The sequence below is a fragment of the Macrosteles quadrilineatus genome, unplaced genomic scaffold (genome assembly GCF_028750875.1).
Source record: "Macrosteles quadrilineatus isolate MER2022 unplaced genomic scaffold, UCM_ALF_1.0 Scaffold_9__3_contigs__length_116548681, whole genome shotgun sequence".
Classification (NCBI taxonomy): Eukaryota; Metazoa; Arthropoda; class Insecta; order Hemiptera; family Cicadellidae; genus Macrosteles; species Macrosteles quadrilineatus.
This window is the reverse complement of record NW_026542602.1, coordinates 66,199,311-66,215,557: the sequence shown is the minus strand read 5'-3', so window position 1 is coordinate 66,215,557 and position 16,247 is coordinate 66,199,311. Positions and strand designations below refer to the sequence as shown.

The window sequence follows — 16,247 nt, the reverse complement described above, 5'->3', positions numbered from 1 at the left end:
CATGATAAAATACTGTGAAGTACATAGTAAATAATCAATTTCCCCTAAAACCAAAGGGCAAATCGAGATTAGAAAATATGAATCAACTGTATAGCGTTATAAATTAAACGGTGCAAATTATAATAAAATATCAACACAAAATATGTAACCATTCTTGTAGATTGATTTTTAGTTCATTCAATACTGTAATTTATGTTAAACGATCTGACCAATTAATTTTTGTCTGCAAAAAAGCTTATAATTTACTATTAATATTTCTTGTATAACATGGTCGACAAATTCTAAAGAAAGGCTGTCTTGAAATGTATTTAAATTATAAGTATCCGTGAATACAAGAGTACTTACCCCATATATTTGAACATTTGACAATTCTAGATAATATTATTAGCAATTAAATAGTTTTAATAACAATTAATAATAAATATGCTCACGTAGCTTTCGAGATCCATCATGAAAAAGTTTTTGTTGAAAATATTTTATGAAAAAATAAAATAGGCCTAATACAAATAAAATTATATAAAATAACAATAAATAATAAAAAATAATAACAAAAAAAATTATAATTTTTTTTAGCATCAATCAACGTTTTTCCATAATTAAATATAAATCGTAAAAAACTATTAGTGTTTAATAATAAGATTAAATTTTCTTGTTTAATTCCGATAAGTCACAAACTATCTTTGACCATTACATTTTCCATAGCTAAACGCCAATGAGATCTACAAACCTGGGAAAGGTTTACTTTTGCGCTCTGATTCTAAAACACAACAATGTTATTTTAATGTAAAAGATAATAAGTTTACTATTTATCTACTGAAAAAGTCATGAAAGTGTTTGGCTAGAATCAATGCCTAAACGGATTAAAATCAGAATACAGAAGTTTTTATTATAATTAAATCACTCATTATTTGTTTGAAAATACGTAGGCCTATACGTTTTTTAAGCAATATAGCATGATATTTTGACTAATAGTGCCATTTTATTGCAGATGTCTACCCATTGCTAGAACATGTGCCCAAACGACAACCCCGCCGGGCGACCGCCCCACCTTCCACAGAGGTATGTAAACCTTCATGTAACAATAAACTAAACATTAAATAAACATCAGCAAACATACACACACTTTCTCCCATTAGCTTGTCAAGAGCCCTTATAATGGGGGCTTGGTGGGAGTTACTATGATATTTTATCGGAAAAATCACAAAAATTGCAATAACCTTCGAACCATGGTTTTTATAGCATGGTGATCGTACCATTTTGTTTAAGAGTTTAAAGGTCCACAGTTTACTAAATTTTAATTAAAATTGTTCAAGCCGTTTTTGTAAATAAGAGTTTTCTTTATTTTATGCGTTTTTACTACGCGAAAATCACCATAAAAATCCAAATTCTGTATCCACAGACCAAATCTCGTAATCGGGTCACAGGTATCACATTCGCACACAGACATAACTTCAGACAACTTTTTCGGGCTCAAGGGGAGCCCGAAACTGATATTTACTCCTACACGCCCAAAAATACGACTCAAAATAGTACTTTGTCCTATTGCTATGTATAGGGGGAGAAAGTAAAAATTGATTATCTTAAAACGGACAAAGATTATTATTATTATTATTCACAAAACATATAAACACTAATATTGTTTAGTGCACTAGTAGTCTCGTAATATATTTATTGCACTTCCCTTGGGTAAAACAGTATTTTACCATAGACTAACCAACACAAGGGTTTATTTTTTATCTATGATTTTACCTTCCCAGTTAAATAAATATCCGCCGTGAGTGTGTGTACGGATGTTTAAAAATTTTACAAATATTTTTAAAAAATCGCGACTTTAAAGAAAATGAATATGTTTCCCAATAAATGCATCGGTTGATAACGAAAATGCTATTAGCATTTTTATAGGCTACCGGTGGCCAGAATTTGTTTAGTTAAGCTGTAGAGGCTAACTATCTATGAGAGTAACGTTAGATGACCTAAGAACACCGTATATGTAATGTATATTAATTTTGTTAAACCGATAACATACTGCACGTCCCATTAAAATTGTCATTTAACTCGTCAAATAACAATTTTCACCTACTAGGTCTAATCTGTTATCACATTGATTGAAGATATATTTATTTAGTCAGTGATCCTAGATAAACATATGACACACACTCACGCCGTATCGCGAAGTGACTCACGCAAGATGGCGCAAAATGCAAAACCTTTCATTCAGTTGACTGACGCGCAAGATAACGATTGGAGATCGCAAACTGAAATGGAAAATTTACGTTACCGGTATCGCAAAAAAGTGACAAAGTGTAAGATGTTCCTTACTGGTGTAAAGTGCAAACCTAAGAGGTAACTAATTTTTATCGAAGTTTAGTAAATAGTCCCGCCGACTTTGAATAGTGCAAATATGTATGTTAATGTTAATCTCATTCATTGTAAAATATGAATAATTGAGTGTTTCGTGCTGGTGAAGTTCAGTGCGCTAATGTCGACTAAATGTCATACTTTTAGTTTAGGCAGATGTTAACGATTTGTGGTTCACTCTTTGAGTTTGGTTATAGTTTCTTTCGAATTACATCTATTTACTTTGTTAAAATTAGACTAAAATAAAAAAAATGAACAAAGCACCCTTTGAATACATTACGAACTAATTTTAATGTTGTCTTCAACTAATTAACTAGAATAAAGGAATAAAAGGATGCTATTTATTGTATGGTGAAATATTTATTCAACAGTACCTAGATTAGTCATGAAGAGACAGTATAGTCCAGGCGCTGAGGGGGTTTGAGCATGCATAAAAGTGTAACGAAATTTGACTTTTAATTGTTGCTATGGGTACCTAGTAGATAAAGAAAATCGATGTTGTCGCATTTCTAGGTGGTTAATAACATGGGGTGGGGTGAAGTTGGGGGGCCGCCCGGGGGGCCGCCGCGCACAAAATAGCTTATATCTCGAGAACCAAAAGTCATATGAATACGTTAGACATGTCAAACTGTGCAGAAAAATGCATTCTACAAATAGATTATGTAGTAGTTTCACGGAAATTGACGAGAAGTTACTAAAAATTATATTTTTTAAATTTACGTTAAGTATAATCAGGAGTATAATGGTTTTTGTTGTTGTTTAGAACCACTAATTTTTTAATTGACAACTTTTGAGAGTAGTACACAATAGGTAAATAGTACTTCTGTATAATGAAACTATTGCGGTACATAACTTAACAGCTATACAATCCTCATATCCAATAAACCTAACACAAACAAAGGCGCAAAACGCGTAGCGGTCATTGTTCCTGCTGCCGTAACTATTAATGGCGAGTACAGTTCAAGCTGAGACTTATATTATACTTTTAGAAAGATGGAGATTCTGAGGATTCATTTTCATATATATATAAAATAGTATTGAGCGACCATTATGTAGCGGGAAATATAGTTTGTAAAAGAAGAGAGTTTAAAATATATTTTGGTGGTGGATCGTTTCCATCACCATCTGAAACTGCAATAAATTCCCTACAATTTATACATCTCCGAATCTGAGGTTGGTTATAACAATTTTATATAGTTTTGAAAAGGTCATTAAAATTATGTTTTCGTAAAAAAATGTTAACATTTCACATTCTGACGTAAATTACTCAGGAAATTTCGATTTCAACTACATTTAACTATACATTTTTAGAAAGAGCTTTTACTCTTAAATTATGCAGTGTAACAAGGCTACAGATACAAGCTAGGAATACAATGGAAACTCCATGTACAGTATCTAAACTTAAATTTATTTCATTACAATACAAAATTGATGGTAAAAGAAAAGAAACTAAGGGTTCACAATAAAAGTTTACAAAGGGTGGCAAATGAATTTACTAAATTAAGCTTTAGGCTAGGCCTATTACAATAGTTCTAATTTAGGTTGAGGGGTTATATTGCATGGATCTTTATCTCAGGTGCGGTGATCGAGCGGCGTTTGAATTTAATCTTGTGATTACATATAGCCTAATTAAATTTTGTTTTGAAATATAAATTATGTTCGAATTATTTTCTGAAAGGTTAATTAATTTATGTTCTATATAAGCTTCTATTAGTTTCTTGACTTTTAAATTCTGGTACAAAAGTTCAAAAGTTAGGCTTAAAAGTGTTGTAATGGCTTCAATCCAAGGAAAGAAAATGTCTACTGGAGTGATCTCACCAAAATTGATGTCTTCTTCACAGTTAAATTTCTTGATGTTGTAGTTATTAATGTTTGTAACAAGGACGGATCTTCTTTAATCAAATTTCACTAATTTATTCCAAATATATGCACTAAAAAAAAATTTGTATTAAAATATGCAGTTTACAATTTATATCTTCATACTAGCTCAGCACTCTTAGAAGTGAGGAAGGTTTGATGCATTGTTGCATTCACATATGTCAATGCTGACTTTATCACGGAAAATTGTAGGCCACTGTTCACACATATATTATAACAATTTTCATTTGCCATAGAGCTAAATTTGAATTTTGACAAGTTATTTAAGTAAAATTATATTGAAATTGAAGCAATTTTGTTACAAAAAGTTATAGGTTATTATATATTTACATGAAATAAGGTTATTTGAAAATGTTCTATATTATAATGTATTGAATCAATTACCTATTGGTCTGTTTGGCCATATATTATACAAGGTTTGATAAAGAGAGATGGATTGACATATTTATAAAAGTAAAAACATGTGGTAAAAATTAAATTATTCTATTGAAAATTTTTGTCAAAATACTAAATTGTTACAGCAGTATAATATTTATTTACTGTTGATGCAATAAATTTATTTCTCATACAACAATTAAATACAATTTGGTAATTAAAATAGTTTGGTAGTTTTTTATAATTTTATTTTTATGCGTATTAAAAAAAACATTGATATTTCTACGTAAGGAATCATATTTTACACAACCTTAACATTTGGATAATATGGATAAAAACGCTATTTTTATGATTTTTGCGGGTTGATTTAGACATTTCTAAGTTGAATAATCCAAAAATTTGCAAACCTCTTGCTACTACGCCTAAAAGCATTGCTGAAAATATATATATTTTTATATTATTATATTCTACATTTATCACTGAAACATAATACTGTATAATAGATATCTACTTATATGGGCATGTAACTGTTCTCTGGTGAATTATATGTTACCACTACAAAAGGGCCAAAATATAACCACCACTGGTACCCAGATAGGGTCAAGGATTGAGAGATAAGAAGTAAAATTATAATGCTTCGAACTTCAACTATAACTTCAGCTGTTCAGGTCAATTTAATTGTTAACGATTGGTGCGATGATTCGTTGCATTACTGTCAGAGACAATGAGGGGTAAAGAAAAAATAACCTCTCTTTTTAAGTTTTGAGTAGTGGTTTTTGGTAATTAAAATACTGTTACACAACTCGCGTAAATAGTGTTAACGACACTCGTAGAAGTTTTTAAGGCACTCGCCAAGGCTTGTATTTAACATTTTCTACTCGTATCATAATTTTATATCATAATATCATAATCGTAATATAATTTTTAGTAACTTCTTGTCAATTTCTGTGAAACTACTACATAATCTATTTGTAGAATGTATTTTTCTGCACAGTTTGACGTGTCTAACGTATTCATAAGACTTTTGGTTCACGAGATATAAGCTATTTTGTGCGCGGCGGCCCCCCGGGCGGCCCCCCAACTTCACCCCCCCCCCCATGTTATTAACCACCTAGAAATGCGACAACATCGATTTTCTTTATCTACTAGGTACCCATAGCAACAATCAAAAGTCAAATTTCGTTACACTTTTATGCATGCTCAAACCCCCTCAGCGCCTCGACTAGTACAAATTCCATTTCGATGTAGAAGTTATAGCCGATAATAACCTGTTTATTCATCGACCGTAGCCTCCTAGTAGGCTGCAGCGAGACAAAAAGTGGCAACGTCGCAATGTCGGCCCACTGGAACAGCTGTTGCACTAGGAGCGTCTACACAATGTTTATGTTTCCATGGCAACAGGCCGGCCGTTGCGACGTTGCCACACACCAACGCCGCGGCCCGCGGTGGTTATAATCAAAGTGGGAAGGAACAACTTAATGTAGCCTTCTATGATTGTCTGCATCAACAATCTAAACAGCAAACGGCAAACTCCCACTGACTGACTTACCGACTCATTCATAACTAAATTCTCTAACTTCTCCTATGGACAGGCATCAGAGTGTTGTATTTAATCACATTTGAAATTGAATATACGTCAGTCGTAACTTTTGATGTTATTTATAATTGTTTGGTTACTTTTCCCTGAGTTAAACCTTTTGATTCTTACCATAGTTAACACCACGAAAAGTAACAGTGTGTTTTTATTATGATATGGACTATTATATATTGAGTATAAATGTCCTTTTATTGTTAAAATCCTTTAATTTACTTTGCATGTATGCGTTTTTCAATCCTACTATTTTGTAGTTCAGTTTTCTATATTAAAATAAATGAAAATTAAATCTGACACACTTTTTCTCTGATTAGCTTATTAACAACCCATTTGTAAGAGGTGGGAGTAACATTGATATTTTAATGGGTAAATTCACAAAATTAACTTTTGAACCGAGTTTTTTTACAGTAATGGGGGTCGTACCGTTTAAGAGTTAACAATAAAAATTAACGAACAATATTTTCTCTGGGTTTTCTCCTTGTCATAACTTGGCGTTATTTTAAGTTTTTTTTTTTAAATTTTGTCTATTAACTGTGATTTCATTACGTTCCAGGTTGGACTCGCTGTTTGACAATGAGGCAGGCAGTGACGTGACTTTCCTGGTGGGTCCGGAGCCGGAGACCTGGAGGTTCCCAGGACATCGGGGTATCCTATCGGAGGCCAACCCTGTGTTCCGGGCCATGCTGCAGGGACCACTGGCTGACCATGGGCCGACCGTGGCTATTCAGGATGTGGATGGCAAGGCCTTTGACCTGCTTCTCAGGTAAAACACAAATGCTTCTATGGAAAAGAAGTTCAAACATGTTAACTCTTCTATTCATAAAGTATAATCTGATGTATAACAAGATGATCGAATTTTGGTCTCCTCACACACAAGTTAAATGCCATGGAAAATGCTAACTACAATACTATACTATAACTATAATACTAACTACATGCACCTTTGTTTTCTACTCCTGGGTGGGTATAGCCAGTTGAAAAGGAAGGGGTGGTTTTTTAATAATCTTATGGGCTGCTACAACTGTGGGTTGGAGGTAACTGAGGACTGGAAACTAAAACTTACATTTTTAGGACAAGTTGGAGGCATAATGAAGAGTCAAATTCCAACCTCATTATGTCTACTAATTACTTTTAAATATTTTTACACATACTCCAATCCCAATGGGAATGAGCTTGCAACTCCCGACCATCGATGTGGGAGTTATTATACATCGATGCTCCCGACAGCCTCTCTGGATTATCTGTCTCCGGTAGTTTCCTTATAAACTAGCGTACTTTGGAATGAATAGATTAAAGAACATTAATACTTACATTGCAATCTTTACCATCAAGTTTTGGTTGATAGTTATTTGGGATTTTATTCAATATAGTATGTTTAGAGTATTATTCTTGCATAACAGGGGTTTTTTTCAAAAACGGAACTGCATTATTTTTTCAAAAGTACATTTTTTACACAAATATAAAAAATATGTTGGGAGATCTACTAAAATCCCTCCTTATTTGGTAAAATGTGATACTTAGACTAGAGGGAAGGATAAATAACAAAGTATTTTACCACCTAAGGAAAGAGGCATTTGACATCTTAACTCATCATGAGTCAAACAAAATCAACAGATATTTATTTTTCTATTTATTGCGGTCAGTTATGATGGTGTAGGATTTTTGTGGTGTTTGTCAACTATAAAAAAAACTACAAATTTGCTTTCAAATAATTTATCCAATTAAATTTTAATGCAAGCTATCCTAATCCAGATGTTGAGCTTAACCTAACTGGTACTGATTACAGGTTTCTCTACAGAGAAGACGTGGTGCTAGGTTCGATCCCCACAGCTCTGGCCACATTGTACGCGGCACACAAGTACCTGTGCGCAGGACTGGTGCGTTCCTGCGTTCTGTACCTCAACAGCCACCTGAGTACGCAGAACGTCCTGCAGGTGTACCAACACATCAGAGTGTACTGCAGTCATGAGACGAGAGATCTCGGCTTGTGGATAGCTTCTGCGCCTCCTCTACCCCCACACGAGGCCCCGTCGTCGTACCAGGTGTGTAGTCTCGTTTAAATCTCATTGTAATAAACTCACAAAACTCTCAAAAGTTTAATTAAAAGGTGTCAGCAATCCAATGCATACTTCCTCTTTTATAGATTTTTATTATACAACTTAAGATTTGATTAAGAAACTATGGAATATAAAATTAATTTGACACAGTATTTTCATTGTGTATTGGTTTTTAAGTTTTAAATATACCTACTAAAAATGTATTCCATTCCTCTCAATTAGTTTAGAATAAGAGTATATATTCAATGGATAATCCCAACTCAACATCAAAGATCACATAAAGTCATCAAATGTAATGAGCCTGCAGAAATCATTCAAGTGAAAGTTTCACCTTTAATTCATTATTTGTCAATGTAGAAATCATTTAGTTTCACATCTACGTTGTTCTTAGTCTTTACAATGGTGTAAATGTAGATAATCATTTGAACGTTTACCATATGTCATTTTGATGTTTTAGGTAGGGGTAGACAAGGACCCCAATGACAACTTGGACACTATGGGCTGCTTGTGCTCCTCCTTACTACACAATTGTCTGCACTACATCGACTCACATGCTGACCAGGTATGCTACCTAAATACGGACACTCATTAGCATTTATACCCAGAAAGAACCAAGGTGTCCAAAAAATAATAAGAAAATTAGCCAACCTAATAAAAAATAGTTGGAAATTTACCTTAATTGTCTTAGGTGTTTATCAAGGTTGGTACTTACCCAAACTTGAGACTGTTAGTTATGAATTCACAGAGAAGTTAGGTTCAGAGGAAACACCCTTATGGGACAATAGTGCAATTTCAGCTCTAGTGCCAGAAATATACTTGTGACAAGCAAGGAAGAGCCTGAGAGTGATAAGCACTGTGCGGAAATTCCTATCGCACAGTCCACAGGGTCCTCCTCCACCGTGAGCTTTTTTGTAGTAGTACATTGGGCGAGAGGGTGTGGTGTTGGACTTTGCCCTAGACATCAACACTTGTACTAGACACCACTTAAGTGTACCATTGAATGTTTCCTCTGTACCTTACTTCTCTATGGAATTAAAAATAGTTGGTCGCATATTGACTCAAAGAATTAAAGCGCAATAAATATAAATTCAAGAATCTTCTTTTCATGTTGACCTAATATATCTAAGATGTTGATTTTCCACTTGTCCACACGTTTGCCTAGGTAAGGCATTCTTTTGAAACAGTACACATGAAAACAACTCTCATTTTTTGCAGTATTTGTGAATAAAAGCAGAACTGTAGTGTCTGGAAGAATAATAATTTTCTTATTTGCTTCAATTATTAACCTAAAGTTGTGTTAAGATCATGCCTATTAAGGAGTGGTTTTATTGAGTCTCTTGATAGAAACAGTAATATTTTTATTACTATATTATTACACGTATTATTTTTATTACACGTACTACCCGTTACGTGTGCGGTTAAGTCTAGACAACACAAAATATTTCTATAGAATTTTACATTTTTCCAAATAATTGTAAATCTAGTTTTGTGCAAAAAAATTTGACCCAGCCCACTTTAAAAATCAATAGTGACAACAATATGATCTCATTGGCAACGTTTGTGTCAGGTGCTTGCGGACGAGAGTGTGGAGGATCTAACAGCAGACGCCCTGAGAGACATCGCCCTACGAGACAGTCTCAACATCTCAGACGAGATCGTGTTGTTCAACGCTCTGGAACGATGGTGTAATCGAGAGTGCAAACGCGGACAGTTGCAGCTCACAGCGGAAAACCGAAGAAGCGTTCTCGGTTACGACCTTCTCTTTGCTCCTCGCTACCGACTGATGACGTCACATCAGTTCCTCAGTGGGCCCATGCAGTCCGGCCTGCTGGACCAGACTGAGTCCAACGTACTAATGGCGTACATCCTCAACGCCCCGACCAAACCGTCGGCACCCTCCATCTCACCCGAGACTCTGGAGAGGTTGAATACCTCGCGACGGAAGCCCTACTCGTCACCTATCAACCTCACCTCTAAAAGCAAAAAGGATAAGAGGGACAGTTCAAAAAAGAGTGACAAGAAAAAGAAACCAAAGTGCAAAGACAAAGTCAAAGAGAAGGCACTGGAATCTCCAAGTAAAAAGTGCTCGGGTTCGTGTTTTGTCGAGTACTTATTTCGTGCGCTTGTGTGTATCTTCGATTGAAGTCCTGTAAATCTGATAGTCATTAGGGTTAAAAATTCAAATTTTGTTCATTCAAGTTGAGAATTTGTTTTGAAATCAGTTTCAAGAAAATGTACAGAACCCACTGTAAAAGTTCCTTTTTTACTAGATTTTTGAACCAAACTTTTTAGTCACTAGATTGTAGAGTTTGAAATGTTTTTAGGTGAATTTTTGATAGGTGAAAATCTTCTTAGGGCCTTATATAAGTTTATAATGGTTGCTTTTATCGAATTTTTCAGGTCAGCTTTGCTGATACTTGTAAAAATTGATATTCTAACAATTTTCAAATTTTAATGCTAATGTATAAAATGTATGTAACGCAGTAGGTATTTATCAAAATGTTGCTGTGCCATGTGCTAATTAGCTTAGTAGATGTAGTTTAGTCTTTAGAGCGCTTTTTGTGATATCTAAATTAATCAATCCCCAAAAGAAGTGGTTCAAAGTCAATATTCATGCTCTGAATTTGGAATTGATGACAAGAATTGAGATTTTCTAGACCCTGTACTCTTTGATCTACTTATTTTAAAAAAAAGGCAAGATAAAATATTTTTATCGGTAATATTAATCTACAAATTCCTTATCCTATATATATCATTTCCCCCTACCATAGCACTCATATTTAAGTTTTTTTGTGCATATAAACTTAACCATATATAAGTCTGATATTGTAAATAACATGTATACAGTGTAGTACATTCTATAGCTAAGTTTCAGAACAGATCAGTTACCAAATCCAAAAGATCGAAGTAACATGATTATACTTTGGTGGATAAGGATGTTGTTGGGCAAAGTATTGCAAAGTGTGAAAATGTTCCTTTTGCCAAACAAAAGTTGGTTAACTGCACATAAAAATTGCAGCATTTAAGACAAGTTTTGCAAACTGAAGAACTCTTTCACACTCTGTTTTGCATTGATTAGACTAAGTGTTGGAAAGTGTATAGATCGTTAAATTTTTAAGTCTAGGCAAAAGAATTTCTTACAATGATAAGGTAATTATGTTATTTTGTCTTACTGTTGTGTGTTAAATTGTTTATAACACTTTAAAAGTGAATTGTTGAACTTTAGCTCCTACAGAGTTATTTTATTTTAACCAAAGGAGCAGGGGATTGTTGGAGGGAAGTGGATCAAATTTTAACAAAATCAGAGAAATGAAGGTTGTTTTAACACTTTTTACGGATCTCTTTGTAACACACTACTATTCCTAATTTATGTTCCTTTTATAGTTATTTTGTGACAGTTTATCAAAATTTAAAGATAGTGAAAGATTAATTTATAACATAGGTCAATTTTCTTGATAAGGCGTTTAAAGTATTAAATTAATTCATCCTCTGTTGTTTTTTTTTTCAATCATTGTTATTTGTTGATTTAGTTCAGGTAATTGAAAATGGAACTTCATATTAAACTCATTAAGAAGATACCAAAAAATTGTGATGAGTTAAAATTATCATTGTTCATGTCAAATTCGCTTTGATTAGGCTACACATAGTGTTTTTGTATACACCATTAATTTTATACAGTTTTTGAGTTTTAGACCAAAATAATGAAATCATTTAGCTTTAGTGTAATTTTATTTTTCAGCACTTTAACTTTTAAAAAACTAAATTATAAAAAAGTTGATTTTACAATTTATTTTTAAGATTATTCTAGTCATATAAATATGTGTGGTAAATTATCGTTTTATGCTTTGATGCATTTTTTGTTGAATGTGATCAAGTATAGTGACTTATTGTTATATTTTATATATTTGTTAGTTTAATACTATGTGAAAAAGAATAAATCATTTAGCTTTTGAAACTTGAGTCCAATTTTTCTACACCTTTACTGTACAAGAACCTCGATAATTCGACAACTGATAATCTGGAACTTCCATGTAATCTGGCCCCATCCCATCTACCCAGCCTACCCTGGAGGAAGACCCAGTGTCCTGGCAATAGAAACTTCTGCACATTGTGATTGCATCATCTTTGCTTCACAAGTATATTCCCCTACCGTGTACGTACACGCACACACAGCATACTAGAACTGAAAGTGCACGTCCCATAACCAAGTTTCCTCTGAAATTCCTCATAGTTTCCTCCAGAGAAGTAAGCTTTTCAGTGAAGGTTAGGTATAAAACATAAAACATGGTAGGCACATTCACAACCGTCTTATAAAAAGGTCATCACTCATTGACTACAATTTACTAAATTTGGTATAATACCTGCATTTATGTGCTCTGGTGTGTTGCAGTATGGCGACCGGTTTAAACTCACAAAGGAGTCATCTTCAGGCCAGAGTTAAGATGTCTTCTCGCTTCATTTGAAGGTCGTCAATTAACCATAATAAATAAGACACACACACACATAGTCATACACAAACATAAAGGATTATAAAAACTTAAGGTAATACTGAATATGGTTAATGGTATGGGACGTAACGTGATTGGGCAGAATGATTTCTCAATTATAAACAGAATGATAGCAACAACTTCTTTGGTGTTGGAAGTTTCTGTTTTTGAGAGGATCAGAACCTCCTGTGTTCACTCATTCATTGACATAAAATACCCCATTTAGGGGCGAGCCAAAGTTGGGGTGCCAACAAAAAAAGTTTACTGATATGTCATGTAGGGGTGTGCAGGGTTTAGTTTTCCTGGTAACCCGTTAAAAACTTATAAGGGGAGTCCATACTTTTGCCCAAAACTGTTTTATAATATTATCATAGGGCATCAGTTGAAAAGCATGGCAAAAGAAAAATAGAGGTTGCTATCTTGTTACTGAATCAGCCATTGTTTTCATCAGCCTGAGTGACCCCCACTTCAAAATATACCACCAATATCTCTTATTAACTCTTTTTAATGGGTTTTGCCAGGAAATGAAACCTAAACTCAATATTACCATCCCCACAGACAAATAGAATAAATATAGACCGACAGCCCAGTGCTGCGTTTAGCATATGTTCCATCCAGCGTCCACCTGTCTAGGAAGAGTGCCGTTGCCGTGGCCGTGTAGTTAGTTACGGCGCACAACACTGCAGCGTTTGCTGGTAGCATCATAGATAAAAGGAGTAGACTAGTAGATGCCCATAATTACATGTATAATTATAATTATACATAATTATTATGCATAATTATACACAGCACTCCTAGTGGCACATCGCGGAATCTTCCTTTGACAGTCGATATTTATTATATTTGTGTATGGTATTACCAAAAAATAAAATAAAAGTAATTGGTATGACACTTTTGCCCCGACCTGAAATGGGGGTAGGCCTATTGGGAATAGCTCATAAAAAAATAACTAAGCCCCATCAAGTGACACCTCATTTTAAAGGACAATAATTAAAAAGGGCATCGGTGAAATCTAGAAGGCCCTATATCTCAACCAGTACCAAATGGCGAGAGGTTTAAATTTCAATAACCTGAGAGACTCCGATAATATTTTATTTTATTTTACGTATCAACGGACATCTCCAATTTTATAGACTAGACATAAACGCATTTCTCTCAAATACTGTACATAAAAACAATTACATTTTTACAATAAATATACCCAGAAATATATCTATAACAAGAACAATGATGCACCATCAATACTATACTACTCCTGCCTGAGAGCCGTCACACTCAACACTGCAACAGAAGAAGTTAACAGATTCAGCGACGCTGTTGCCAGGATCTTTGAACGCGCGACGTCGTATTATTTGCTGCACAGTTGATGGGGTTGTATTGCCTCACCACACGAACAGAGGTCGCTGGATCGGGTGGATGATGGTGACTTGAACAATGAACAAGACCAGACGCATGATATCAGGAAAGTCAACCTTACCGACCAGGGGCCTATTTCATAATAATCTACAAACTAATATTATTAGTAAATCAGCTGATTGGCCAATGCAAATCTAATGGAAATTACAAATTACAAGTTACAACTTGTAGTTTATTATGAAGCAGTCCCCTGAAATTACTTTCTAGTTTATTTTTACGGTAATATTGAGTTAAGTTTTCATGGTAAAACCATTAACTATTGGATAATAGTCAAAGGTAAAACCCTCCTATATCTAAATTATCTCTATATAAGTGGATCACTCAGGCTAAAGAAAAATAAAAGTGACCACCGCCATTCAGTGACGGGTTGATAGAAACCTCTAGTTTTGCCAATATTCTTTTTAAATTATGCCCTTTAAAACGAGGTGTCACTTGACGGGGCTTTACAGTTAACATTTTTGAGCTGCCCCCAAAATTAAGTTACCCTATTTAGGTGTCCCGGACTGTCCGGGACACCTACCGGACATAATTGTGTTACCAACAAAATGTCCGGGACACCAAAATAGGGTATGCAGAGTTTGGTTTTCATAGTGTTACGCATTGAAACGTTTATAGGAGGTGTCATTTGCCCTCTGTATATTATAGCGACTTCGACCTTTGACGATAGCGTGGGGTCCCAGTTTATCGACATCCCAAAAGATCGACACTGAAATAGTCCCACTTTGTCGACAACTCAAAATGTCGACAGTGTCGGTAATATGGGATGTCTGTAAAGTGGGATGTCGGTTATGTGGGATGTCTGTTATGTGGGACGGTTGTGTAAATTTTCCCACTTTATCCCCACTTTATCGACACGCAAAATGTCGACAAGCAAAACAGATCGACAAAGAGCGGGAGATTCAAATTGAAGGTGAACAGCTCTTGCTGAACAGATCGGTTGAGTATAATGAGAGTCGTTCTTTTTTTTAACTCCGAACGACTTCTATTCACGGCGCTTGCAGTCTCCTTCAAATTTGTCAATGCTATATCAACTATCTTGTGTATATAATATGTGTTCTGCCGTTCGAAGGCTTTACAATAATTTGATATTTTTTGTCACACTTGTATTATGATTCATTATACTGTTTTTTTTTCGTGTAAGAAGGTACCTAGTTAAAATTTGCTACCTAGGCCAAACTTAGCTTGAGGATGAATATGGTATCCATCTAAAGTGTTTTCAATCATAAATTTATTTGAAATATACAGGTGTTCATTTGAAAACTTTCCATATCTCTTGTGTGCAAAGGTAAGGCGTTTAACACTTGTTTGTTCTCATTTCCCCCTAATTTGGACATGCAAAATCCAATAAAATAATTTTTAATTTTGAAAAATGCCCCAAAAGGGCCCAATTTGGGGGGTAGGGGTGCTTTTTGAGAAATTTTCAAATTTAAACATGGGTTGTGTGATACATCAATTTAAAGGTCCAATCACCCCGATCATTTTTGTGCAAAAAAATTTAATTATCTTTAACCGTATTTACAGGGTGGATCAAAACGTTTTACAAAAGGACTATGAAGTTAACTACCGTAATACCCTAACTACTGAACGGAACAGCACCAAATTTCTTTCAAATCTTATTAAACAGCCTAGAATCTATCCCAAAGGGGAAAGAATATTGACTCACCTCACTTAAGTTATGGTTAGACCAAGGAAAAGTATCACAGCAGTATGGTAATTGCCTCCAGGGTACACAACTCTGGTCTCTCTTTCTCTCTCATCTGCAGTGATGTCGATGGCAATGTCGTCCAGAAAAGTTAGTCCTCTTAACTTATTGGTTCAAGACAATATTTAAAAAAGAGACCAATTTGGGTTCAGGTTAAATTACAGCCTTTGCTCCAGGATCATCTATAAAACTAACATTGAAGTCATCAGCAATGAATGATATAATCCAAGTCTAGTCTTACACCAAATACAAACAGCTCTAGAATATTTGACAGCACTTAAGTTTACGTCCTACACTCATTCCAATGAATATATTTCTTTAATACTTTCTTTCTTATTACTTGGCGACCATACAAAGTAGGTATTTTAAGCCAAGTATGA

General features: G+C 34.4%; 1 protein-coding gene across 1 annotated transcript in view; it reads left to right on the top strand.

Annotated features, from left to right (window-relative positions):
* Nucleotides 1-12,184, top strand: part of LOC129002434 (BTB/POZ domain-containing protein 2-like) — a 48,869-nt gene extending 36,685 nt beyond the window's left edge. Inside the window, exons 2-6 of the mRNA XM_054430230.1 lie at nt 989-1,059; nt 6,759-6,968; nt 7,992-8,247; nt 8,720-8,824; nt 9,830-12,184. Of these exons, the coding sequence (XP_054286205.1) occupies nt 1,010-1,059; nt 6,759-6,968; nt 7,992-8,247; nt 8,720-8,824; nt 9,830-10,405 (1,197 nt within the window). The 5' untranslated portion in view covers nt 989-1,009 and the 3' untranslated portion in view covers nt 10,406-12,184. The remainder of the gene's footprint in view (nt 1-988; nt 1,060-6,758; nt 6,969-7,991; nt 8,248-8,719; nt 8,825-9,829) is intronic.
* Nucleotides 12,185-16,247: the final 4,063 nt, after the last annotated feature.